Below are 25,623 nucleotides of genomic sequence, written 5' to 3'. Positions count from 1 at the left end.
ACGCATGGTTTTTTTTACTAATAAAACATTGCTCAGCAATGACATTTTATAACAATTGATAGTCATATTCATTACATTGTGATATCGAATAACGTACCGATAGTACTTGAATTACCCACGACTCAGAGGAAAAAGAAGTAATAGAAACAAACGGAAACTAATGGAATGACAAAAACTTGACTCGCAGAGACCGAAAACGATGGATGACTATAAGATCGACACCAGAAGAACTACACCGTCTGTAAAGTGCATCGTGTGTGCACGCACGTGCAAGGCGCATTTCAATTGAATTTAATTGACCGCAGTTTACTCTTCCTCTACCTAAAATCAATTCTATTGGTTCAATAAACATTCTTTGTCAATCGCAACCGTGTGTGTGCGAAAATTTCTTCATTTCTCCTCTCACCATTTGATTTTTCCTTTTTGTTTGCTTTGCGCGTACGTTTGAAAATAAATGGCAGATTGTATCTCGCGATGCACAATTATTATTAATTTGTGTTCATAACTTTCGCTCTGTCAACACATATATACGTCACGCTAACCTGAATGTATCCCTATCACACACTTTTGTCATAGCAGCTCTAGTTAATTTCGCTAAGTTTTTCTTTTTTCATTGTAAATGTGTGCGAGTGTGTTTGTATGTATGTATATAACGTTGTGAAATCAATTGCACGCTGTATACAATATAATCGGTTTCTCGTACTGTTTAAAAACATCAAACAAGAATCAATAACAATCGTTTGTCGGTTAAAAATGAACTTATCAAATTTTGTACGTCGTATGTATAAAATCTAGCGAACGAATGTATATATGTATATGCACATATATTTTACTTATGCATACTGCGTACGTACGTATGTGTGTGTATATATATATACTGCTAATACGTACTCAAGTGGAAGTTACGTAGCATGTAGAAAAATTAAAAACTTTCTCGGCGAAAACCGCGTGAAATTACAATGCGAGTGGCCGCCCAAGACAACGTCAAATCATCGCGTTCTCTTGCGGACAAACAACTCGAAATCAGAACAGCGCTTTGTTCGGCAAAAGAGAAGCAATGTACCCACCCAGTGTCCTTTTGCTGCTGTCGTTGTTGCTCACTCCTCGTAAACTTATAGAACAATAATGCAATAATTTATAAATAAAGGTAGTAGAATCGGCTTGCAACGTCATGACCCCCGGTTTGCAAAGTAACATTGGCAAGTACAAATCTCTGGTCCGGCATTTTGATTGAGCGCGGATAAGTGTCGTTGAAGAGAAACGAGAGCACGCTCCGGAGCGCTGGAATCACGCAGCGTCGTCGCAAAGATTTGCACTTCGCCCTCGGCAGCAGCACGCGCGTAACGTCGTTCATACATGTTTATATCGTAATCGTGTATATGACATATATCCCCCCTCCCCCGCATTGAGCTTCCTGCGAATAATTATCATGTAAACGCTATTACAGAGACGTCGCGTGCGAAGGTCGGGCCTCCGACGCTGCGCGAGTTGTAAGATCCGTCGGCGCGCGAGAGCCGATCACTGCACCTTCTTCGTGGCGCCGTTCGTGTGGCCGTTGGCCAGACCGTTGGCCAAGTTGCCGTTGGGCTGCTTGCCGTTGAGCAGTCTCGCCTGCCTCGCCTGCTGCTTCTGCAGTTGCTTGGCTGCGTACGCCTGTTTACCCTGCAATGCAAGTCGGCGGTGGCGCGTCGGTTAATGTGCTCGCGAGCAGTTTAAATGAAATGAGCGTTCGGCGATCGAGCGTCGTCGAGGCGGTGGGACGGTCGAGCGCGACGCGCGACTTACTTGATCGTCTCCGGGCTTCTTGTCCTTCGCAAGCGTGAATCGAAAGAGACCGATTAAGCACAGCGCCGAGCGCACGGACAAGCGCAACACCGGGAATTACCTTAGCAATGTAGGCTTTGGCATAGAAGTTCCCGAAGAGGACGATGAAGGAGAGCATGTAGATGACAAGGGCATACTGCATCCAGAGTGGAAAGTCGCAGCCGTTCTTGATGCCGTTGATGCCGAGGACGAGCGCGGTGGTGAACTGGATGAGCTGCAGTATCGTCAAGTACTTCTTCCACCAGAGATATCTGGCCACGGTCGGGCCCAAGGCCGCCAGGCCGTAGTAGGTGTACATCAGCACGTGGATGAAGCTGTTGACCATGGCTGGCAGGAACGCTGCGAGAAGCCGAGCGGCGATGAGGAGCTTGGAGGCGTGGGCGCGCGCGCCGCGGCTCGCCGGTCGAGCTACTTACTGGAGCCGCTCGGCACCCACTTGATTCCGATCCACCAGAGCGAGAACATGGTCGAGTGGTGATAGACGTGCAGGAAGCTCAGCTGGTTCTCCTTCTTGCGCAGGATGAAGAAGAAGGTGTCGCAGAACTCGAGCAGCTTGCTGAAGTAGTACCACCAGACGGCGTTGGCGATCTAGCGAGCAGGCACAGAGACGGTGAGCAGCACAGAGACGCCGGCGACTCTGAAAGGCGCCCGCGCTTACCTGCAACTCCTCCGGCCTCGTGATGTGCCTGATCGGCTGGCAGACGTAGCTGTAGCGCAGCTTCGTCGACGCCACGAACAGCTGTAAACAGACGGACAGACGGACAGACGGACAGACGGACGGAGAGGCTGGGGCCACAGCGTGGCGCCGAGCGTCGCGCCGAGCGTCGCGCCCCCTCACCTCGACGGCGATGTAGAGGTTGAGGGCAGCCATGGCCAGGTTGTAGGGCACCAGCGCCCAGGTCAGCTTGAACGCCTTGCGGTGCCTCATCAGCTTCGGGCCCGACCACACGATGAACAGGTAGAGAGCGGTGTAGAGCAGCGTGGGCCGCGGCGAGTCGACCAGCAGCCATCCTCTCGTTCGCTCGTCTGGTTCGCATTCGAGCAGCCGCCGATTACCTTCTGCGCTGCGCCGTGCCGCGCTTTCTCCTTTCGAATCGCGCGCCGGCCGAGACAATGCACCCGAAGGATGCCGCGCGATCGTCTCGTTGGCGCGCCCGCGAGGCGGCTAATTCACAGCTACACGCGACGGCCCAACTAATTATCCACGGGTGGGCCGATTGTTCGCGCGTCGCCGCCACGAGGAAAGCCGCGGCCGGTAAAGGTCGACGCGTGCGCGCGGCAATGAAGCCGGCGCGCTTCCGGCGCGGCGCCGCCGTCGGCGGACCGCGCGAGCCCGATAACGGCGACGCGCGGCCAAAGTAATTGCACAACTTACCGGCCAACGACAGCGTCCACAGGTAATAGTCGTAGGCGTCGTTGATGAAAGCGGCCGTGGAGTCGATGAGGCCCGCCATTGCCTGCAAGAGAGTGCATCAGCCTTGTGGCCCGAGCGGCCCTTCCTCGGCGCCGCGTCACGTCGCGGGACGAGCGCAAGAGCCGCGGGCCACTGGCCACTCGTTTCTTCCCGCGGCGCTAGCTCGGGACGCGCGATTCCGCGTCTTTTGGCCGCGAGGCTCGGCTCGTTTCCGCGCAGGGTGACTTTCGCTTTCGCGCCGCCGGACTAACCAGTCGCGAGCTTCGGAATTTTTCGGTTAGGTAATAATGGAATATTTCGCAGGCGCGAGCGCAATTTCTCCGGGCGGCGAACGAGACTCGATCGGCCTGCTTTCGCCGCTCCGCGTTCGCAGTTCGACGTCGCCCGGCTGGACCCTCCGGGAGAGCTTCGCCGTCTCGACGGGCTACCGCGAGCGCAAATAACTTCCACGCGAGCCGAGCGAAGCGGATGGAAAAAATAAAAATTTTGCTCGACTTTCATCGGCGTTAATCGGCCGGCGCTTGCAGTTTCACTCGCGGAAACGGCCGCGACCTGCCGAGGCGCTCGCCGCCTTCCACTTCTCTCTCGCTCGTATATCTTTTCCTCTCGGTGCCCGTTGCGCGGGAGAGAAAGTGCAAATTGATGCTCGCACGAGAGGCTCTTTCCGAAGCATCGGCGTGGCGCGTTTTGTGTTCGCAGCCTGGTCGGCCGAGGAGAGGGAGCGAGGATCCCGCCGAGAGCGAGAGTTCCGCTGGCGGATGTTCATCCCGCGTTCAACGATCTCCGCCGCGATCGCGGTGAAACCTGGCCTGCTCGCGGCCGATTCGGGGACCGGGGGCAGCCTGGCACGATCGTCCGTTCACGCTTCGCGCGCTCGGCGGCGCCCGAGTGAAAGGACGACGAGCTTTTTCGCGTCGTCGCCGACGGCCAATGCGGAAATTGCCGAAGCTCGGCCCGCCGCCCTTCGGCGCCTTGTCGCTTCGCAACATCCGCGAGACAACGCGGCCGTGCGACGCGCGCGGCGCTCGCCAGTCTCATTCCAATTCAAATGCGCCACGCTACTCTTTCCCTTTTTTTGCTAGCACTGCTATTCTGCGAGTTTTTATTGAACGTCCTTAAAAAAGAAAGAAGAGAAGAAAAACAAAATATGCAGATTTGGAAGGCGCCGTTATCCGTTACAGCCGCGTAAATTTTTACGAGACACTTGCTTAAATAGAACAACGATTGCTCTCTCCCTCTCTCTCTCTCTCTCTCTCTCTCTCTCTCTCTCTCTCCTAAATAAATCAAATTCCATGCGCGCCGAGAGTAAGTGCTTACGCTCTGACTTTTACAGCGCCTGACATTTGAATTTTATAAACATTTAGACTTTCACGCGCTCGAGAGCATTTTTGCGCTTTGTTTTTACGACGATTTTCACCTCAAGAGAATTTCCTGCGCGGACGCGCGTTTGCCGGCCGCGCTTCGATTATTTACGGCTGTTCGCAAACTCATTACAACGCGGCTCGCGTCTATCAATAAAGTCGGCATCTTTATCGCGCGGACGCTAGCCGAGGCGCAGGTGGTCTCGCGGAAAAGCGAATTCGACGGAATTCGTTGCTCCGACCGCGTTGCAAATTTGGAAAGCTCGCGCGGCGGATGTGTGTCAGCGGGAAACGACGCGCCCGTTAGCTTAGCGGCCGTTTAGAAAATAGGCTTTCGATCGGAGCGTCTTTCGCCGAGGATCGCCTTAATTTCGACTGCGAGCGGATCGCAATCGAGGAAAGGCGAACGCTCGCATCGGTTCCGTAAAGCCAAATTTCCACCTACGTGTTTGCCGCTCGGGTGAAAAAGTTGAGTATCCGACTGCAGCGGCGTGGCCGATCGGCCCAACTTTTTATCTGCAAGTTGGAATGAAAAGAAACAACAACGCATTAGTCGACCGTCAAATTTATCTACGTACGCGTCGGTCGAAAATTGCCGGCACTTATAGACGGCATTAGCCTCGCTCGACGCAGCGGGATAATCGCGAGCACGGGGCAAAGCTCTCGTAAACGTAAAGCGCGAAAACAAGAAGGAACGAGAGAGAGAAAAAGCCTAATTTTCAGCCTCAATTGTCGCGCAGCCAAGTAAGCCAGCAGCATTAACCCGCTTTCCCATTCGATTAATCACGAGCGTCGCGAGAGAAGGAAGAAAAATGTCGCTGAAAGCGCGTCGTCATCGGCGACGACATCGACGTCGCGTCTCTTACCTTATGGACGAAAGCAAGTCCTGTTGTCTCGCGGTGAGCGCGCGCGCGCGCGAAAAACGGAGATGAGTCGGTCGCACTTGGACACTCGCGTTCGCGCACGACCTCGGCTCGGGACGAGAACGACGAGAAGGAGGAGGAGGAGGAGGAGGAGGAGGAGAAGGAAGAAGAAGAAGAAGAAGAGTTAAGATAGGAAAGGGCACGGGTGAGCAGCGACTCGCATGGCCCGCGGACTAAGATCGACTGAGTTGCGTGCGAGGCGGCACCGAGCGCGTCGGACTACCAAGTGCCAGCGGCTGGTTCGCGCGTCAGGTGTGCTTTATAACTTTGGTCCAGGCCGTGGCTGCCGTGGTAGGCGGCTAACCGGGCCAAAAGCCTGCCACAGTGGGGTTTATCCCCACACACGTTCCGCATCAACGTCGAGCTTCGACGCGCGGAGAGGGAACGCGACTCTTTCGACACTGCCGTCTCTCTCTTTCGCTCGAATTATCATTATTTTATTTTCCTTTTCGATTATGCCTGCACTTTGTACACCTCGATCGAGAACACTTCTGACCTCGTTACTTCTGTTTAGCTGACCGCAGCGTTCCTCCTCCTTCTTCTTCTTCTTCTTCTTCTTCGCTTTTTTTTTCTTACCTTTTGAGCAACGAGCCGTTCGCTCATCTTTTGCAGATGAATGACATTTTTGACGACTTTCCAACGGCTATGTTATACTTTCCTTACACTGCGCCGAATAATAGAAATGAGTACGCGCTGGTGTTAGCAGTTTTTTTTTTCGTCAGGTGCGAGATGATTTGGAGTTATTGAATTGTAACGGTGAACTCTGCCTGATGTTCTGGATTTTATATTTTTTTTAATGCCTCGGTAAATTGCAGTGCTTCGCTTCTGTCTTTGCTATTCCCGATTTCATAAGTTTGTATTTATCCGAAGCCACTTTTTCTTCGCAATCCTGAATTTCACGGCAAGAATATTTCTTTCAATTTGCCTGACGGACGATATGTAAACTTGAACTGATTGCCAAATTTATCGAGTGTTCCTCTTCAAATGGCTTTCTTACAAAATTCCAATTGTCCAAACGTACTAGAATAAAATGGAGACACATGTGTGTCGATTTTAATGAGCCCATTCAAAGCTACACGATATCTGGGATATCTAGGACATCATCTCAAAAGATGTTCTGAAATAGAACTTGGATAAACGCGCTTTCGTTTTGCGAATGCATATTTATATCGTATCAAGGGGATCATCGATTCACACCAAAAGAATATCGTTACAAGGAAAAAAAAATAATTTGAATTTAAGGTCGAAAATGCGTCTGCTACGCGTTTCAAGTTAATCAGTTCAATGGTCGTCCTCAAAATCCACATCGTTCTATAAACCATCAGAATAGACCGACTGTGTGTGCGTGTGTGTCATCGAAAGTCGATAAGAAAATAGTAAATCATCGTTGGACCATGGCAATCTTTGCGAGAAAAAAAAATCCATATCCCGTATGATTTTCGCCAGGCGACTCTTAAGTTTCGAGTAGGCAACAGGTACAAAAAGAGCGCGCGCGCATGAGAGAGAGAGAGAGAGAGACGGCAGACAGTTGAGTCCACTGATTGCTCTAAAAATTTTCGATAGGTCATACACGAGCCACACAGAGAGTCGGCGCCGTCGACTAACAGTTCTCCCAGCAACGACCTTAAAATCTTGAAAGTGTTAAATGCAAACGTTTCTCGTGCGCGCAATACGTCCATTGGGTCTCGTACATCGGTGATTTATCGTTCGACGCGCGGTAAGGGCGGTGGGGAGGGGGGCTGATCGAACGGTTTTTCGCTCGTTCAGCCTACCCCGCGAGCGTGTCAACGTTTTTCGATGCGCTTCGACGGAAGGTCCGTTGGCTCGCGTACTCGTATGCGAAGAGAGAAAGAAAGAAAAAGAGCGTAAGAGGCGGCTTTCACTCGGGGACACGCGCGTTTTGCGTAAGTCGCAGGGGTGTACGCTCGCCGCCGAAAACATTGTCGCGAAGAGCCGCGAGCGATCGCGCGGCTCCGGTGTGGTCCCCTCGAAAGAAAAATAGCCGGCTACGGTAACGAGCCGGAGAACGACGGCGCGCCGTAGTGCCTCCAGCGAAACTTTCATGTGTCGCGCGCTCTCAGTCCCTTTTATACGTGGTCCATTCCTTCGTAGACCTACTCTCGAAAAGTGGCCCAGCGCGCAACCAAAGTCCCCCGCTAGATCCGAACCAATAAGAAAGTAAGTTTTCTCTCCGCGGCTCCCGTTCGTTCGTTCGTTCGTTCGTTTTTACGAGCGCCCGAATGCCGCGCGAGCAATCGCTTGTTCGCAGCTCGTTCGGGTATAAGCTCTTTAATATACATATATACACTGCCGGCTCGAGCGTCTCTTCTCGCTCTCTTTCACCGCTTCTGCGTACCAAGTAAGCATTTCGTTTTCATTAATTGCCACATGATTTTTGGACGTCGATTTCCCTTTCGTTCCCGTTCGTCCGGGCCGTCTGCGCGATACCGATTATTGCGAGTAAGCGATTAACGACTAACGCGGCTTTTCTCACGGTTCGTTCTCAGGCTTAAAAATATTCGCGTGCCGAGCGAATTCGTCGAGCGGCAAATATTTCATTCGCGATCGACCACGCGTCACTTGTCGTCGTCACAGCTGTTCGTGCAATCGAACACACGATGGATTGGCTCAACTGCACAGCGAGTGATTCATTCGGACCGGCTCCACGCGGAGGAAGTGTAATCGCGCGGCAAAGGTGTCGGAGCGCGTGGCGTAACGAATGAAAATTTTTTTTTTCGTCACCTCGGGCGTATAGCGACCTCGTTTTAATGTTTCTTTTTCTCCGCATTCAAGATCAACGACCTTGCGCCTCCCAGCAAAAAAGCTCCGCGGAGATTCGCGGCACTGGCTTCGACGGGGGCGGCGGGAGGGGCAGTCGTCGTAAAGACATAAAGAGACAGCCTGAATTGGGTTTAAAACGCTTGACAATCGTCTGGCTGTATCTCTCGCGTGACTCTAATTTCTCCGGAGGCGTTAACGGTGCAATCGGCATCTGCTAATGGCATTCACCGCTAGCGAATGAATTGCCTCCCCCCCCCCCCCCCCCGCGACGACGGGTGAACACGCGCGCTCCGGTGGATTTTGCCCTCGCTTTGCCGCGCTTGAAATTCGCCAGAGATACGCGAGACTAATTGCGCGAGCCGATCTCCCGGGGATAAAGCGGCTCGCTGCACGGCTCTTCTTCGGGGACGTGAGTCGAGGTGCGAAACGCGACGGCCGACGGATTAGGTAATAGCCGGGCAGCGGGCGAGAACGTGCCTATGCACGCGCGCGGACGAACAAGCCAAATAAACTTCGCGGCGAGCCCGCGGAGCTGACGCGGCATACATTTGCACACGGCAAACATTTGACCCGAGACGACACTTTCGTAACTCGTCGTCGCGAGCGCGCACCGGTTTAGTTCTCGTTTCGTCGTAATTTGCGTAACGGGCGAGCCGCGAGACGGGGCGATCGTACGCGCGCAGCTTCGACACCGAGACGGCTGCGGATAATTATTTTCCGAAACCGCGGGCCGAACGTCGCGGCCGACAATGAAACTCGGCGTCGATCGACGAGCGGCGCGAGGCTCATTTGCATAATTCGTTGTCGCTGGCGCAACTGTCTCCCGCGCGCGTACGGCGATCTCTGTCGAAATTGCATTTTGTTGACACCGATGAGGCCTGGTCTTTCTTTCCGGCAGTGCCTCTCCGAGAGAGAGGACGACAAGAGGAATATCATTGCGGATACGACGCGGTGGCCGCTTCTTTTCTCACGACGCGAGGACGAGCAGCCAACCGACATTCGTCCGACCCGAGAGCGCATCTCCGGATCGGACGGGCCGCGGGGCCGCGGGGCCGCCGAGCTCTCGTCGGAAGTGCAAGTGCCGTTGGAAAGGGGCCGTGGCCGCGCGCGGCTTTCCTCCGGATTATCAAGTTTCGCTTTCGCGATCGACGAACCGTGCCGCGCGCACGACACTCGCTGACACTCGTCGTCGTCGTCGTCTCCCTGTGGCCGGGACGAACGAGCCTCGTCCTCGATTGACAATGCCCGGGTTTCCGCGTTCATTAGGCACGCCGCAAGGCATTTGCGCAGCGATTCTCAAAGTTATGTATATAGCCAAGTATGTCCGCGCGATCGGTCGTCGAACGAGTCGCGTGATCGAGCTGGAAGATCGATTTTCCGACGGCAGCTCATCCCTGACGGTGAAACCACGCTGGCGCGTACGCATTACGTCGGCCGCGCGGCTGTAATCAACGGATCGCGTGCAGCTGGGCGAACGCGTGGGCAACGAAAGCGAGCGCGCCGCTGCAATTTCTCCGCGTTGATGCAGACGCGTTTGTACTTTCATTCGCTCGCCTGTGCCGATGGGACAAGCGTATATATATATATATATATATATATATATCCATTGAAGGCGCTACGCCCGCCGTTGTTACGCGAGAAGGCGCGTCCTGCCGGACGACCTTGCCCCGTCTAATTGGCGTGATACGATTCGGAGCGAGGCTCGACCGCACGAACAAGCTCCGAACACAACCACCGTTCCCTCGGATGTTACCCGAGCGCGCATCCGAAGCCAAGGTCAAAGCACTTTGCCCGCTGAGCCATCCCTTGTATCTCTCTCTCTCTCTCTCTCTTTCTCTTTCTCTCTTTGTCCCATTGTACGTTGGTCAACAGACAATAGAGCTCACGGTCGTTCGGCGGTGAGAGGCCAGCGCACTTTCCAAACGATTGTATCCTTGCGGAACGCCGAGCTAATGACGCGGATGCTCGTTTACGTGAAGCTAGAGATACCTTATACCATGGAGAGGGGGGGGGGGGTCATCAGATCAGTCGTATGAGCTCAAACATTTTTCAAATTAACCTTTTTAGCGGCAATTGATTAAGATGGGAGAGATCAAGTAATAAATGCATACATGTATTTTATCAGTTGAAATGATTGTTTATTTGCGAAAACGCGTCCTACTCTACCAGTGAAAAAAATCACAATAGAAATCCTATAACGATCTCATCGTTCTCTTGCGAAACCATGCAGCAACTATTGATGCAAAATATTGTCATTAACTGAACGCTTTGATGTGCACACGTGGTTATATATTTGCCGTTACGATTGGGGCATACAATATTCAAAAGGGGAATAGCCCCAATCATTCGAGTCGCATCGTTCTAACCACTTAGATGTCTCCGTTATTCTTGCTCGTGGAAAGGGATGATTCAATAAGCGCACGAGTGATCGTTCGTCGTAGTCAAGCGGAAGTATCGCTAGCTCCTTCACGGCACAAAATTTACCAGGCATCGCGAAGCCTTGCATATCAAGCTACTGCCGAATGAGTTTTTTTCACATCTCCCCTCATTGGATTGTATTGAACGATGCAATCGTGCTTAACGAGGAATATTTTTTCTTGTTTCATTATGTTTAGAGCAATGAATGACAGTGAGCGGTTTTTCATTTATTAAGGGAGAATTTTTTAGGATCGGTTCAGAGCCCTGTTGCCGTTGCGAATTGCCCTTTCAAATTTGAGAGGTAAGCGATACTTTCGCATTACTGATGTTGCAATGATCGAATACGTTAACATTTTCGTTTAGTTTGAAAAGCTAAGATGAAAAAAAGGTGGTTTTTGATTTGCAGTTTTGACTCTGCATACATGACTTGCGTTTACAGGTTTCGTTGGACACTCACGTAATTCCTAATTACGAAAACTTATTGAAATGCTTCTTTCTATTTTCAGAAAATTAAGCAGACGAATCGATTCAGTTTTCGATGCGCAAGCCATTCGACACACATCTCGATTTTCGACGACTGTTTCTAGATTCACTGATTTTGTTATTCGGAGAATAGAATTCAAATGACCGCGATAATTAGTTTATATTTATCAGGTTTTGTTGTATGAACATAAGAGTGCGATACTAGTAACGCCTGCTAATTGATTTAAAAAAATTATTATGGTCTAGCGCGGATTCTTAATAACGCGTAATTGGAATGCTTATAAATCGTTGAGTTAACACTTCATCTGATTGTTTTTTGGAGTTCACTTCAAGTTGATTGGTAAAGTTTGAACATTAATCATAACGTAGATGCGAGATACTCAAGAAAAAGGGCTCACTTAGGCTGCGATGTGCTCGGCTCAAGCGATGGAACGTATCTGAGCTACTATAAAAGGGGAGAAGGAAGAAGGAGAAAAAGAGAGGCAGAGAGACGAACGCTCAACCAGCTGAGTTTTAGGCGATCGATAACTCAATGCTCCCTTAACACAGCAATTGGAGTTTTAACGTATCTTGCCCCCCCCCCCTCTCTCTCTTTCTGGAATGCTGCATTATTTTTATTACAGCATAAAATTGTTAACACATATATTTTCGAGGCAACAAATCTTTTACAATCTTAAATAATTAAAAAAAAGACTTTATTAAATTGCAGTTTATACTTTGTTGAATCTTCCAGAATGTGTATAATAATAGTGGTACATGTTAATCGATTTTCTTGACCTGTGCATTAGGTAATTGCGTTATTGTTCAATAATTCATCGTTTCAAAAGTCTCTTCAATTTGCAAGACTTTGCTTAACTGATAGGATTATTTGGGATCTATTTACAAAGGCATCAAATCAGGGTTTACGACATTCGAAATTGAAAAGACAAAATGTTTTTGTAGAAAAACACGAATAGGATCCGTTCGTTATTTTGAATCAACATCGAGTGTCCCAAAACCAGCCAATTTTTTTACTTTTTTTTGTCATCAAAGCGACCTTTAGGGCGATAAGAATTTGAATTTCAAAACTTTGAATAATGAAATTTCTCTAAAATGTTATATTCATGTATATCTGTCGTAGTGATATTTTAAGAGTAAAGTGAAGAAATATGTTGAAAAATGAGCCTTCCACATTTTTACGCATTAAACATTTGATGTGCAAATAACCCTGTTATAAAAGGGGAAAAGTTAGTACGCTATTCTAACAATAATATTGGTTTCAACTTTTGTATCCCTCTGCAATGACAATACGACTGAATTATTATTTGTTAGATGTGTCGATAAAAAATAGATTTTACAATAGTTTCTAGGATTCTGCAGCCTACTCGTATGTGTGCGTTGAGGTGGGATGGTGATCTTGTTCTTTAAATGTGACAGACGATTCCAATATCTATATAAGTGTAATAGTTTGTGTGACTGTAATTATTAGCGAGAAGGTTCAGTTATTGATTATAATAAAGTAAATGTTTTCGACTCGGACTAGGAGAAGATGGATAACGCTATTAATATCCTCGAATATACTGTCGAAGACAATTTGAAATCGCTGATTATTTCGTTTGGACAATTCGGATGCGGGACAAGCACACTTTGCGCAGCATTAGAAATTTCGTTGAAAGAAAGATGATAGTCGAGGCGGTCATCGGCTAGCTCGCACGTTGATCTTAAAATGCACGATCTTCGGACCACGTACGATCCGAGAGTGCTGATTTTCAAATGCACGGACCTAGGATCACGCCTGATCCGATGCCCCTCCCCTTGATGCGAGGCCTCTCTAACTTATCGATACGGTCGTCTTTGTGTGGGTACTGTTCGTTCGAGTGAATCGCCTTCGCGGACAATTAGCGAGAGCCGATAATGCCCACGGTTGTTTTCAGCCGAGCGTCGACAATAATTTTTTACATCGTGGCGGACTATCTCTGCAATTAGTTCGTGCAGATAACTATTGAATTGCCTTGTTTAATTGGCTATTCTCAGAAGCAAACGGTTACAAATAAAATAAACGCAAACGAAAAGAAAAGGAAAAAAAAACGGGGAGGACGTTCTTGATTTTTCATGTCCTATGCTCTAATTCGAAATGTCGACAATTGCACCGCGAGCGAGACGCGCTTAAACGCTAATCCGGCCCAAAGTGAAAGAACGCAGCCGTTGGAGAATATCTTTCGTTCTAGTTTTCCTCGACCAAGTGAAAAGAAAATGAAAATAAGGCGCCCACCGAGAGTCCCGCCCGAGAGAATCTTCATACGCATGGCTGCGAGAGCAAGTACCGCTCAAAGTACGAGTTTTGCATTGGAAGGCGCGGAAAAAGAAAAAGAAGAGCGCCGACAATAAAGTGCGCAGCGCAGTAATTGTCAAGAGCCGAGCGTATCGATCGGTAGGCTTCGTTTCGAGGCGGACGAGGAGCGGCGTCTGATCCGAGGGCAGGCTATGATTTCGTACGCGCCAACGAGGGACGTATTCGAAGCTGCCGAACGTTCCGCGTTCTCTTTCAAACGCAATCGCTCGAGCGGACGTAGAAAAAATGTATTTTTGCTTCGCGCGGCACGCATTTTTTCTTTGGACAGCCTGGCTCATTTTAAGACGAAGAAGGCCCACTCGAAAATGCACGGCTCAAGAGTTATTAATGCTTAAAAGTCGAAAAATCGTCGTTTCTCACAAAGCTTTGCATGTCACTGAATAGTTTTTAGCTATTAACAATTTTTTTACGTTATACCAGTGTTACGCTTACCGCGCGTTTGACCAATGCATATGGATGCGAATATAATACGAGCGTCTATATTCGTTGGTTCGACCGAGCTCGTGCGCATTACAACGGTATACATGATATTAAGAATCGTTAATTTTGTCATAGACTTAGCACCGCATTGCAACGATTTAATCGTTATTTCATCGGAAATCTATAAAATAATCCAAGTTCATTGTTACGAAAGATAAAATGGCATTTTAATAGCGACAAAATAAATGACGACTTTACTACCACTTTACTGTCCTTGTTTCAAAGATCAAATTAAATACTGCTCTTTCTGTGCTCATCGGAAAATTTACACTTTCAAAAATACATCTAATAATAGTAAACCATAATTTATAAATAATTGTTTATTCACGAAAATTATTACGACACTTTTTCGATGTACTTTTTCGAGTGTACGCGTAGCGTAGCATCGGTTGAGCGCGGGAAAAGCGCTTCTTGTAGATCGCGAAAAAAAGCTAACTGAATATTCCATGAGCGCAACCGGTAGAGCAAACTTTGAAAAATAAGGAAGCTTTTTCATTTAGAAAAAAAATTGTCAATAGTTGACAAGATGTTAACGCGCAGTTAGCGTAAAAAAGGAGACCTTTCAACATTAATAACTTTTGAACTGTCATTTTTTCTTAACATCAGCCATATTATCTAAAGAAAATAATCGAGAGATTACAACTGAAACAGAACGCGCAATATGCTCGCAAAAGTAATCGATTCGGCAGCTCGGAGTGCACGAGAACCGTGAAAACCATGCCCTTGCCCGCGGACCAGCAACACGGCCACGCGTGCGTTTTCCCCCCTGTCGCTCCGTAGAGCGTCTAATAAGCGAAAAGCCGCGCGCGTATCTCGCTATTACGCCGCGAATTAGAAATTTGATCTTGGCCGCGAGCGCTCGGCTTCTGCCAAGGTTGTTGCACCTGCGAGCGCCACGAGTTTCTAATCGACACCCAAAAGAAAACGCGCGAAACCAGTACCGCTGTCCTCCCCCTCCAAAGCCGTCTTCTCTCGGCCGTGCGCCTTCTGCACGCGCGAACGTGCGACTTGATTTTTTCCAGCGCCGATAAGATTGACCACGAGCATCGATATTCACCGCGAGTGAGAAAAGCAACGACAAAAATCTGCTTCGCTGGGCGCTGATGTCGTCGGCGGTGTACCCGGCACTCCCGCGAGAGAGGGAAAGAGCGTTGCACCCAAAGGCACTTTCAGTGAAAGTGTTAAATTACATCTTCCGCTCGCTCGGCCTGCACGCGCCGCTATCGGTTAAGTGGCTTTTTTTAATAAACCGAGAGAGGAGGTGGTGGCACGACGCGTTATCTCCGTCGCGCCTCGTTGTCCGCAATTTGTTTCCGACTTTTCGCCCGGCACGGCGACAAGAGCCGGCGCGCTTCGATCGATCGAACGCTCCCGGCGAAACGGGTTGTCCGCCTCGCGGAGGTACGCTTGTTTCGCGCGCGACAGCTTCATCCATCCTCGCAAACGGACTCGTTGACTCGGCAAAAGGGGAAAAAGGAAAATCAGTGTCGCCGGGGTGGCTGTGAGAATGGGGGGTCGAGGAGGGGCGAGCGATGACGCAAACGCGAACGGCCAGGTGGCTTCGGGGCGATCAGCGTCGCGCACGGCGTTGCGCAAGACTCCGCGCGAGGCGGTCTGTTTACCGAAACGCGGGCGCGCAGTCGGCGCGAGAGAGAGAGAGAGAGAGAGAGAGAGAGAGAGAGAGAGAGAGAGAGAGAGATGCAAAAGCCAATATACTTTCACGAGAGCGCCGGACCTGACTTTCACCCGGTTGCCAAGAGGGAACGCTCGAGCGTCCCGCGTCCCACGCGCCACATCCCTCCTACGTCGCGCGTCGCCGTTGCGTGCGCAGCCGGGACAGGCGTTTTCGGAAATATGGCGAAAAGTCCCGTGGGCGCGTCGGCGTGCGCGCTGCCCGCGGCCTGCGCCCGGCGGCGCCGACGAGGGGGGATGCCCGCGCCGCGCTCGCCCGACGCTCGCCCGACGCTCGAGGCCCGCGGCCGCGGCCTAGCCGCAATCGGAGCACACTCACCCCTCGGCGACGTGGTCTAGCAGCGTCGGCGGAGCGCAGCAGCGGGCATGGCCGGCCCCTCCGGCCCGGGTCGATGCACTCGCGTGTCCTGCGCGCTCGGCCCGACTGAGGCTGCCCGCGGCTGGCCTGGCCGCAAGCTGCGCTCCCGCCGAGCCGCCGCCATGTCCGCGATCGATACGGCCCGGCCGCGCGGGCGCGAGAGTCCTCCAGCGACGGGAGCTTGCAGGCTCGCCGAGCCCCACCGGCCGACGGCGCTCCCGTCGCCCGAGGACGCGCGCGAGAAAGCGGCCGCTCGGGCTGGGCGCGGCCGCGAACCAGTTCCTCGCGGTCGCGGCAAAAAATGCGCGCGCGCGCGGCGCAGGACCAGATCGGCAGCGCCGTGCGCCCGAGAGCCGATCGAATTGCTCGGGCACGCGTCGATTTCGCGCGTTTCGCTCGTACGCCACATTGGCGGCGCCGACTGCGCTTTGGAATCCGTTCGCCCGGACTTTCCCGCCGCCGGAGAGCTAGCTTTTAACGGTCGGCGCGCGTGGCCACGTCGACGGCGCACGCCGCTCGTAAAACACCATTTCATTGCCTCCGATGGCCGCAGCGGCAGCGGAGCCGCGTCGTCGCGATCGCCGACCCGCAGCTCGAGTGTCCACGCAGCATCCCGAGTCCCGCTGTGACTCTGGCGACGGGCGCGAACGGGCAAACGCGTACGACTATGCGGAGCTTCGTCGCTTCACTTTCGCTGACGAGCCGCGAAAATGAGCTCTCTGGTGCGGCGCACGTGGGAACGAATGACTTTCGACGAGCGGTCGCCGATGGCTTACGAGCGAGCGAGATCTCGATTTCTCGCCAAATTGACGTGCCTCCGTTTCTTTCTCCCGTTCGCGAACGTCGAGTCGTTCGGAGAGCGGCGGGGGCTCGATCGCGAACGGCTAACGGAGCGCAAAAACTGTCGCTCGCTTCCGGGACGGCAATTAAGAGTCGCTTGGCCGTGCCGCTGGATGCGCCAATTGATTAATGGGCGAAAACTGGCGGCGAGCGCGCCCAGCCGCGGCATCGCGCCGGGAACACTCAGTGCCAGCGCGCAGATGTTACCATGAGCAGGCCCTCGGCGATCGCGCGTCTGCTCGCGCTCGTGCTCTCGGCGTCGCTCGCATCGTCGCGCGGGTGCGTCGCCCAACTGCCACAAGCAAGCCCGGTCCGCGCGCCCGCAGCCTCTGACCGCTTTTGTTTTCTGTCGAGCAGCTCGCACGACGCCCATCACGAGGACTACAACTACACCGCGCTGCCCAAGATGGTGCTGCCCGAGCACTACTCGAAAGGTGAGCCCCAGCGTCTCGTTCGCCGGTCCCTCGCCCCGTTCGTTAATCCGGCGCGCCTGCTTTCCAGAAATAAGGCCGCCGACCGTAGGCAGAACGCCGGTCGTCGTGGATCTCAACATATTCGTGGTCGACATCAACTCGATAAACGTCGAGGACATGGATTTCCGGTAAAGAACGCAAAGCAACGAAGCACTCGACCGATCCTATCAACAGATCTTTTCTTCTGTGTGCGCGCAGTGTCGATATGTTTATTTATCAAACTTGGACCGAGTCCCGTTTGAGAATGCCACTCGAGATCTTCGAGGACGACGAGGACTACGTCACCCTGCCGCCCGAATTTTTCGATTACCTCTGGCAACCCGACCCTTATTTCCTGAACGCCAAAGTGTCAGGTGGGTCGTTGCGCCAACGAAAAAGAAACATTTGCTCGAAGCGAGAGCCAACGCCAATTTCACTCGAACGAAAGTTTGACCACGCGAGAGGCGGAAATCGAGAGCCTACCTCCGCTTGTCACTTGGCCGAGCGCATCTCGACGACTCGCTCGCTTGCTTCTTGCAGAGATCGCCACGCTCAACAGCAAGCACTCGTCGGTGACGCTCTACAGGAACAAGACGGTGCGCTACTCCGCGCGAATGCACGCCATCATCGCCTGCCAGATGGAGTTCCAGTTGTACCCGATGGACATCCAAGTCTGCCCGATGCAAATCGAGAGCTGTAAGGCTGCTCGCGAACCTTTCGGCGCCCGCTCTCGTCATCCGAGTGCGCCAGCCAACGCTCCAACTGACTCAACGAGGCGAGAGAGGGACGCTGTTGATCGATCTCGATTACGTGTAGCCACGGCGGTGAAAGAAAGTACAGAGAGGCAGAGAGAATAAAACGTCGGGCTAACGGTATCCCAGCCGTGGGCCCGACTTTTCGAGAGGAAAAGCATCATAAGCAGGCGGGATGATGCCGTTAGCGAGCGTCCGTCGAGTGCCAAAGGAAAACGATAGCTTAACGGTGAACGCTCCCGCGATCGGTGGACCCTCGTAGCTTTTTCGACTGCTGCTGCATGCTCGACTACGATAAGACAACCTTCTCTCCCTCTCTCTCGCTCGCTCGCTCGCTCGCTCTCTTCTCGCGGATTTTAACGAGTCGACAGTACGCAGCGTTTCATTCATTTTTTCAGTCTCGTACGACAGCGTAAAGCTACGCTTGCAATGGGGACCCGACGGCGTGATGGTCAATCCGGAATTGAAACTGCTGCAGTACAATCTGGAAAATCCGTTGGAGAAGGACGAGTCTGTCAGCTTTATTAAGGAGAAAAATGGTAATCGCAAGGGATAGCTGTTTAATCGCTTGCATATTCCTCCAAATTGCCTTTTTCTCTCTGCACTGTAAAGCACCGTTCGACGACGCGTCGACAGCGCGATTTCGCCGAGGCTACCAAAACAACGCGTCAATTGCTCGCCCACTACCGAGCAGATCGTCGAATCGATTGAACCAAGTTTCGCGCGTTCTTGCAGGCAACTTCTCCCGGCTAATCGTCTACTTCCAATTCGAACGTCAAATTGGCCATCACTTGATCCAGACTTTCGCACCGTCGACCTTAGTGGTGATGTTGTCGTGGTTCAGCTTCTGGCTAGGCTTGGATGCGATCCCAGGTCGCGTGGCTCTGCTCGTCACGAGTATGCTCACTCTCGTGACGATGTTCACTGGCTTGAAGAGTGACATACCACCGGTCGCCTATGTGAAAGTGAGTCCCTTTGTTTGTCGCAAAAAAAAATAACAAAAAAAAAACAAAGAAGTGAGCCAAGAAACGGATGTATTAACAATTCTAATTCTCGACAAGCGTTTGACACACTTGATTGACTGTCGAGTGAGCGTTGACGCGTCTCGCAAGGCAATAAAAACAAGAAAAATTGAGCTCATCTTTTTCTCGTTTAGAGAAACATAGTCGACTTATCTCGAGTTCACTTGCTTCAGCTTTTTTTCTTAATTGTTACTCTCGACGAGGACATATCGCTGAATTGTTAATATTATTGGTCTATTCGAATTAATAAAAAGTAAAATTACTTTTGAAAATAATTCAAAATAAATATAAAGTTACTAAATAACAAGAGCGAAAACAAACATATAACTTATCGTTGCACTCAGGCACTGGACCTGTGGATGGCTGGCTGTATGGTGTTTGTATTCTCAGCTCTATTTGAGTTCGTAGTCGTCAAAGTCCTCTACCTCGAGTACCAAGAAGAGTGTGAAGCTGCAAACTCGTATCGACGCATGCCAGCGGTAAATATCTCTTGGACGCTCTCTCAGACAATCTCCACTCTCTAAAATCAACATTTCAAATATCTTTTTTTGTCTCTCTTTAGCGACTGTCAATCGTTGACAGAAGTGTCTCCGTATGGGACTGCGAGACAGTTTACTCATTCAAGCCACGCAATAAACGCGCCAGCAGTCGCAATCTTCTACAGAATAGTTGGTTCGATCCTGAAATTCTGCTGCGCAGGCCGAAGAATCGAGCCAAGCAAATTGATAAATACAGTCGGGTTGTCTTTCCGGCTCTCTTCTTTGTCTTTATCTTGCTCTATTGGCCGATATTACTGTTGAATCAGACGGGATGACGTCTCTTGACGTACAAGACTTTATTGATAAATCGATCCCTTCTAAGAATACGTCGCTCGTAACTGACTTTGCGGGGCACGCTTGAATATACGATTCTATTCGCTTTTTTATGTATAAAATAGAATGATTTTCAGTCAGTAGCAAACATTGCATAAGTTCAATGTATAAACTGTGATTTTTGATTTGTAGGTAAAAGTATTTGAAGCTCTTTTAGTTTTCAACCAGACTATAATTCTTTAGTATAAAAATTAATTTACAAATATTTGATAATAAAACTATTTTATGTATATTACTTCGCAATTCGAAACAAAACAAATAAAAAGATCCCTATTCTATATCCATCTGCTCTACATTGTTCTCGCTGTCACTGGCCATTTCTGGATTTTGTATTGCTTTCTTTCTCCTTTTCAGGAGGCTTAGTCTTTTCAGATAACTTATTGTGTATTTATTGTAGTCGCATCTGAAAGTATTATATATATGACCAATTGTATTTTCATGTCAACTTAATAGTAATGTCAAACTAAATCTGTGAAAAAAATACTAACGCTTTACTCAATTCATCGATTTTCTTCTGCATATTCTTTTGCATCAGTAAAAGTGTTGGCATTTGTACTATTATTTCTCCTTTCGGCCCATGAACGGTTATAATAGCTTCTATCCATGATAGATAAAAATGTATGTGACAAGAAGATTCCAGCTCAGCTGCTACAAATTTTAAGAGCCTTTCGACGTACATTCCAGGTATACTCATTACAGTTAATGAAACTAAAAGAAAAAAAGGAAATATATTAATGATAACGATAAGATAACATTATTATTAACAAAATTTTACTCACTATCGGAACGAGGCACGCTTTCTACAGCTTCGCGTACTAGTGCCATTTCATTCAGTTTGAGAGCCATCATGATTGCTATGAAATAAAACAATAAGTCGGTTATAATAACTGATCCGACAAGTGAAAACAGTATGATTACTTAATGTATTAGTCGTAGTACCTGTCGCATATTCGCCTTTCTTTAAAGTTTGTTTGACGGTCATTGGGGTTATTCCAATTTCAAGCTCAAATGGATCAAACACTAATCCGACGTCCAGAGAGTAAATCAACAGACCTTCGGTTGTAGCGGCAGACCACGCTTGACCTATAAAATGTAAATAAAAGTTTATATCATGAATTGTTTGCTTAATTTTAGTATAATCAAATTCAAAAGAAGTTGGAAATAAAAAATGTTACCTGTCGGTGAAAATTGTAAGCTGTACACTCGAATTTCTGGTTTTATACTTCTGCTTGCCATATCCCCTTTTCTAGCACCAGGTAAACGTAATGCTACGTTTCCTCCTTCACCCTCATCTCGCTCTTCAACTAAACCTAAATTTCCGAATTCCGTCAACTTGCGTCTGTTTATAAAATCCTACGAGTATGATAAAATTGTTTTGTAAAAAAATTACCGGCTGATTTATAATAAATCATCTATTATAAAGTCTTACATTAACAGCATCTAAAGATCGATTTTGCGTAATTTCAAATTTCTTCAATAAGATTGATTCTTTAATGTTGTAAATACAAACATTTTTAGACTGTCCACCGGCAAGAATGCAATTACCATCAGCCGAATAAGAAAGCGTTGTGAAAGCTCTAAAATCAAAATATATAAATGACTTAATATGTTATTGATGTGCAATTTAAATCGTTACCAATAATTTTGTCTTACTTTCCCTCTAAACTCTTCTTAGCAGTTATAAGATCAGTTTCCAGTCTTCCACTACCTAAGTCATTTCTTCCTTCAATTGAACTTAATTGAGTTGCAGTTTTGACATCGAAGAAAGAGATTTGTCCATCCAAAGTCGCCACTGCAACTTCTTCGCCATTTGGTTTATAAGTTACAAAAAGACCATCTGCAGTGAGTTCTATCGTTTCGTGAATTGATCCATTCTCAATAGCATTCCAAATTTTTAATGTGTTATCCCAAGACACCGATGCTAATTCTGTACTAGCTGAACTAGGATTAAAGGCTATACTCATGACTGGACCTTCATGCCCACTCATTATCTAAAAAAGTATTAAAAAGTGAACATTTTTTTACCAAGCATTAAGTGATAATGTTGATTTCCTTTTAAATTACCTCTAATAATGTTCCTAATTTTACACTCCATAAGAAGATCTCGAAAACGTCTTGTCCACCAGCAGCCAAAAATTCATCACTCGCATCCAAGGCAACACATGAAAACTGTACAGGTCTAGGTGACGTGAAGGTTTTGAAGTTTCTGTACCTCATTAAATCATACGCTCTAATTGTTCCATCCAGCGACGACGATACGATAAACTTGCGATTTCTACTGAATTGTACTCCGGAAATTGAGGATGTATGTTCATGAAATGTTACTGTACAAAATCCACTTGTAGTATTCCAAAGTTTTAATTTCCCATCATCACCGCCAGTAACAATAAATTGCCCATCTGGGCTGTATGCGATGGCATTCATATTGGTACTGTGACCTTGCTGTTTCATAGCATAAGTTTCACTTTGCCACTCCCAAACTAATAGCTGACCCAACTCTGAACTTCCAAGTGCTATCCAATCACCTGATGCATTTAGAGATATTGATGAAATACGTTGATTTGACATGCTGACAAAAATATGTTTGAAGAAAGATAAAAAATATGATTAATTTGTTGTTTAACAATTTACATTTTAAGTTTTTTTTTAAGTTACCTTAAAGAATGAATCAAGTTGACTTCTGGCAGTTCATACAAAAAAAATGATCCATTGCTAAATCCAGCTACTAAAATATGGGTTGACTGATGATAAGCTACTGCAGTTAAAAAAGCATCTTTGTCACCTTTACGAACTTCATCAGCCAAGTAATGCTTTCCTAATCTTTTGTATGCTAACTTTTTGACATGGTTATTTGATTTTTTATTCTTTTTATCTTTACTTCTGGTCATTCTCCCTTCTTCTGGTTCTAATTGGTCAGCTTCATCCATTAAGGTTTTTTCACTGTTTTTCTTTTCCTTATCTGTTTGCTCTAGAATTTTATTTACATCAATATCATCTTCGCTGTCACTCTCAATCTTCACTTTTTTCTCATCAGGTATGTAAAGTTCAAGATCATCCGGCTCTATTGTACATTCCCATATACAGAGGTGTCCATTCCTTAAAAAAAATAAAATGTATTTAATTTGCTGATTAAAACTAACTTTAAGAAATAATTTAAAGACAGTGAAATTTTGTTACTTGCTAATTGTAGAAACATCATAATTCTTTTTTTCAAAAAAGCATCCAACTATAGAATCAGAATGACTCCCAAATATATACTTTCTGAAATTCATCCATTTGTCAAGACTGTACATTCTTGTAGAGTTGTCTTTGGAGCCAACAAGTAATAATCTAGAATCAAATGACCATTCCATGCATGTTACATCATTTGTAGCATCATGAAAAACTCTTTCCATAACAAATGGATTGTACTCCCCAGTTAATAATCCAGGTGCAGTAAAAACAAAAACTAAAATAACAAATTTAAACATTATTTCAATTGTTATTTAACCGAAATACTTTCCTAACTGAAAATTTACCATTGTTCTCTTTACAAACTGCAAAATGTTTTCCATCGGGAGAAAACTTCACACACTGCACTCTTCTTTTAAACCTGTGCTTGTGGATTACTGTTTTGCTGATCATACTTATGACATGAGCATCACCCTCTAAAAATAATTAAAAAAGAAATTAATGTGTAATATGCCCACAACCTTGAATGTAAGTACAGTATTAAAATTTTAAATACCTTCGTTGATAGCAATCAATATGTAGCCATTTGGTGATAAATCCATAGCATTATAATTAAACCTACTTTCTATGGGTAATGTGACTGATTTATTACTGGAATAAAAATGTACATGCTTATATTTATCAGATATCAATGAAAATTATTTTTAAATTGATACTTACTTTTTAAGATCAAAAATTGAAATTCTATTACCCACAGGACTGATGACTGACATCGCATCAGGGGTAAAAAGCAGATTTCCTTCATGATAGACAGAACCTAGTAAATTGTTGAACTATAATAAAAATGAACACCAAATTATTAATAATTTAAATCACCAGCACTGTGATATTTATTTCTTTGAAAATTATTCTGTTTGTGAAATTATTTTCATAAAATAATAATGCCTATTTAAAACTAATATCATCCATCGAAAAAAAATTAACCAAACTTCCAACAATTTCTTTTCATTATATTTTTTAAAACTATTTGATTCGCAAAAAATAAGTAAATACTGTTGTTGATTTATAGGTTATCCTCGTCATATTTTCACATCAAAATAATGAATTGAAATGAATTACTCTACACCAAAACTGGATAGTAAGGATTTAGTGAGGCGACTGTTTAACTAATGCCTTACCTTGTAAGCAAATTTCATTTTAGAATTAAAGTTGAAACAAAAATAAAGATACAAATAAGCTTGTGTTTGAGCAAGTTCACCGACGTTTACATCGTCGACCACGTTTGTGACGTTTCTGCGAGCGACTGCGACTGCATGCATGCCTAGCAGTAGAATCACTTCCGGTTCCATTCGAATTTCGCGCCATTTTCGAATACTGATGGCTGGAAAGTGAAGTTATAGTTTATTCGTGATTTTATTGGCCGAAGGATGATAGTTACATAATCGCACACGCATGTGTGTGTACACACCACTATTAGATAATGAAAATCCGTTTGATACCTGGATAAAGAAATTGAATTTAACTCTATGCGAAAGTTTAATTTCAAATAAACATAGTAGGCAATAAAAGATACAGGCCGCAGATTATCGCAATAAAATGATTTCGGCTTTATTTAGTTACATAAAATATAAGAAATTAGTTTAGCAAATGCACTATAATTACAACTGTGAACTTCTATTGAAGTGTGTTATTTACATCATGAAGAATATGATTATAAAAAAATATTATGTTTTTCGAACTTACATATTTTGTCATATTTTTGAAACGTTCTGGTGATATTTCAAAACAGACTTTGGAAAATAAAAACACTGATAATATTTTTTAATCATAATATATCAATATCCGCAATATACGCGACTGCATATTTATTTACACAATAAATAATGTGGTCAGTATGTTATATCTCATATCAAACCGTGAAATATTAAATGTTTATTGAACTTTTAATTTATCCTATAGAAAGTTTAATTAATATTTATGCATTAAAATGAATATAAAAGCAAGACGAACAAAATGAATATAGACATCAATATAGTATCGACGTAGGCATATTAGAATCCAAAAAAAGTTGTACCGATGATCGATAAAACTTGGTTGGAACAACAAGAATTTTTATTATATGGGGACTAAAAATACTCCCCCTGCAAGATTAATTTCAAGGCTCGATTACCGAATCCTCGGAATGATTATTTTGCAACATGCTGTACTTTCCTACAATAAAAATCGAATAAAAATACGAGTAGACAATAAGCCAAGATCTGCAGTGCTGATAAGAAATCAGCGCTCATAAATCACGGGAAATCCTCGCGAAACCGACTAAAGTAGTGCCCGAAGAGGCCACTGGCACCTCCGCCCCCGGACGTCATGTGTTTAAACCTTTACCGCGACCTGAATCCATGAAACAACATTACCTCGGTCAACTTACAACTTCGTCAATAATCAACGCTC

The 25,623-nt window shown here is 46.9% G+C and overlaps 3 protein-coding genes across 7 annotated transcripts; 1 reads left to right on the top strand and 2 right to left on the bottom strand.

Annotated features, from left to right (window-relative positions):
* Positions 1-36: 36 nt before the first annotated feature.
* Positions 37-16,139, bottom strand: LOC131675740 (elongation of very long chain fatty acids protein 4-like). Of its 3 annotated transcripts, none has more exons than XM_058954852.1 (8): positions 16,028-16,139; positions 3,200-3,281; positions 2,663-2,850; positions 2,483-2,563; positions 2,241-2,412; positions 1,886-2,163; positions 1,786-1,809; positions 37-1,662 (listed from the first exon to the last, which is right to left on the bottom strand). In XM_058954852.1, the coding sequence occupies exons 2-8, from the start codon at positions 3,276-3,278 to the stop codon at positions 1,519-1,521; spliced, it is 966 nt and encodes a 321-aa protein (XP_058810835.1). In that variant the 5' UTR covers positions 3,279-3,281; positions 16,028-16,139; the 3' UTR covers positions 37-1,518. The 3 variants fall into 3 exon arrangements, with proteins under 3 accessions (XP_058810835.1, XP_058810834.1, XP_058810836.1); XM_058954851.1 differs by lacking the exon at positions 16,028-16,139 and adding an exon at positions 5,466-6,278 and having other exon boundaries at positions 38-1,662; XM_058954853.1 differs by lacking the exons at positions 1,786-1,809; positions 16,028-16,139 and adding an exon at positions 5,466-6,249 and having other exon boundaries at positions 41-1,662.
* A 231-nt stretch (positions 16,140-16,370) lies between these two features.
* Positions 16,371-19,971, top strand: LOC131675702 (glycine receptor subunit alpha-2). 3 transcript variants are annotated; one of them, XM_058954788.1, is made up of 9 exons: positions 16,371-17,185; positions 17,264-17,340; positions 17,408-17,507; positions 17,578-17,732; positions 17,899-18,192; positions 18,509-18,649; positions 18,846-19,075; positions 19,477-19,611; positions 19,695-19,971. In XM_058954788.1, the coding sequence occupies exons 1-9, from the start codon at positions 17,115-17,117 to the stop codon at positions 19,944-19,946; spliced, it is 1,455 nt and encodes a 484-aa protein (XP_058810771.1). In that variant the 5' UTR covers positions 16,371-17,114; the 3' UTR covers positions 19,947-19,971. The 3 variants fall into 3 exon arrangements, with proteins under 3 accessions (XP_058810771.1, XP_058810772.1, XP_058810770.1); XM_058954789.1 differs by having other exon boundaries at positions 16,371-17,340; positions 17,899-18,054; XM_058954787.1 differs by having other exon boundaries at positions 16,371-17,340.
* Positions 19,972-20,263: 292 nt separating this feature from the next.
* On the bottom strand, positions 20,264-24,456 carry LOC131675701 (periodic tryptophan protein 2 homolog). Its single transcript, XM_058954786.1, has 14 exons — positions 24,354-24,456; positions 23,896-24,008; positions 23,732-23,826; positions 23,523-23,651; positions 23,182-23,452; positions 22,660-23,100; positions 22,069-22,573; positions 21,658-21,995; positions 21,434-21,581; positions 21,180-21,357; positions 20,944-21,087; positions 20,784-20,858; positions 20,493-20,712; positions 20,264-20,407 (listed from the first exon to the last, which is right to left on the bottom strand). Exons 1-14 carry the CDS (start codon positions 24,369-24,371, stop codon positions 20,275-20,277), a joined length of 2,808 nt encoding a protein of 935 aa, XP_058810769.1. The 5' UTR covers positions 24,372-24,456; the 3' UTR covers positions 20,264-20,274.
* Between the last annotated feature and the right edge of the window lie 1,167 nt (positions 24,457-25,623).

The sequence above is a fragment of the Phymastichus coffea genome, unplaced genomic scaffold (genome assembly GCF_024137745.1).
Source record: "Phymastichus coffea isolate CEN01 unplaced genomic scaffold, Cenicafe_Pcof_1.1 PCOF00028, whole genome shotgun sequence".
Lineage (NCBI taxonomy): Eukaryota > Metazoa > Arthropoda > Insecta > Hymenoptera > Eulophidae > Phymastichus > Phymastichus coffea.
The sequence above is the reverse complement of the archived record's forward strand: the minus strand, read 5'-3'. Positions and strand labels throughout refer to the sequence as shown.

Excerpts from the sequence above, each read along its gene's own strand:
- LOC131675740 (XM_058954852.1), bottom strand. The coding sequence starts at position 3,278 with ATGGCGGGCCTCATCGACTCCACGGCCGCTTTCATCAACGACGCCTAC. Across the intron at positions 2,564-2,662 it reads ACCTCTACATCGCCGTCGAG|CTGTTCGTGGCGTCGACGAA; the intron begins GTGAGGGGGCGC and ends GTCTGTTTACAG. Across the intron at positions 1,810-1,885 it reads CCAAAGCCTACATTGCTAAG|GACAAGAAGCCCGGAGACGA; the intron begins GTAATTCCCGGT and ends ACGCTTGCGAAG.
- LOC131675702 (XM_058954787.1), top strand. The coding sequence starts at position 17,115 with ATGAGCAGGCCCTCGGCGATCGCGCGTCTGCTCGCGCTCGTGCTCTCG. Across the intron at positions 17,733-17,898 it reads CCTGAACGCCAAAGTGTCAG|AGATCGCCACGCTCAACAGC; the intron begins GTGGGTCGTTGC and ends TGCTTCTTGCAG. Across the intron at positions 18,650-18,845 it reads CTTTATTAAGGAGAAAAATG|GCAACTTCTCCCGGCTAATC; the intron begins GTAATCGCAAGG and ends GCGTTCTTGCAG.
- LOC131675701 (XM_058954786.1), bottom strand. Across the intron at positions 23,827-23,895 it reads TCAATTTTTGATCTTAAAAA|TAATAAATCAGTCACATTAC; the intron begins GTAAGTATCAAT and ends TTTTTATTCCAG. Across the intron at positions 21,358-21,433 it reads GATCTTTAGATGCTGTTAAT|GATTTTATAAACAGACGCAA; the intron begins GTAAGACTTTAT and ends TCATACTCGTAG.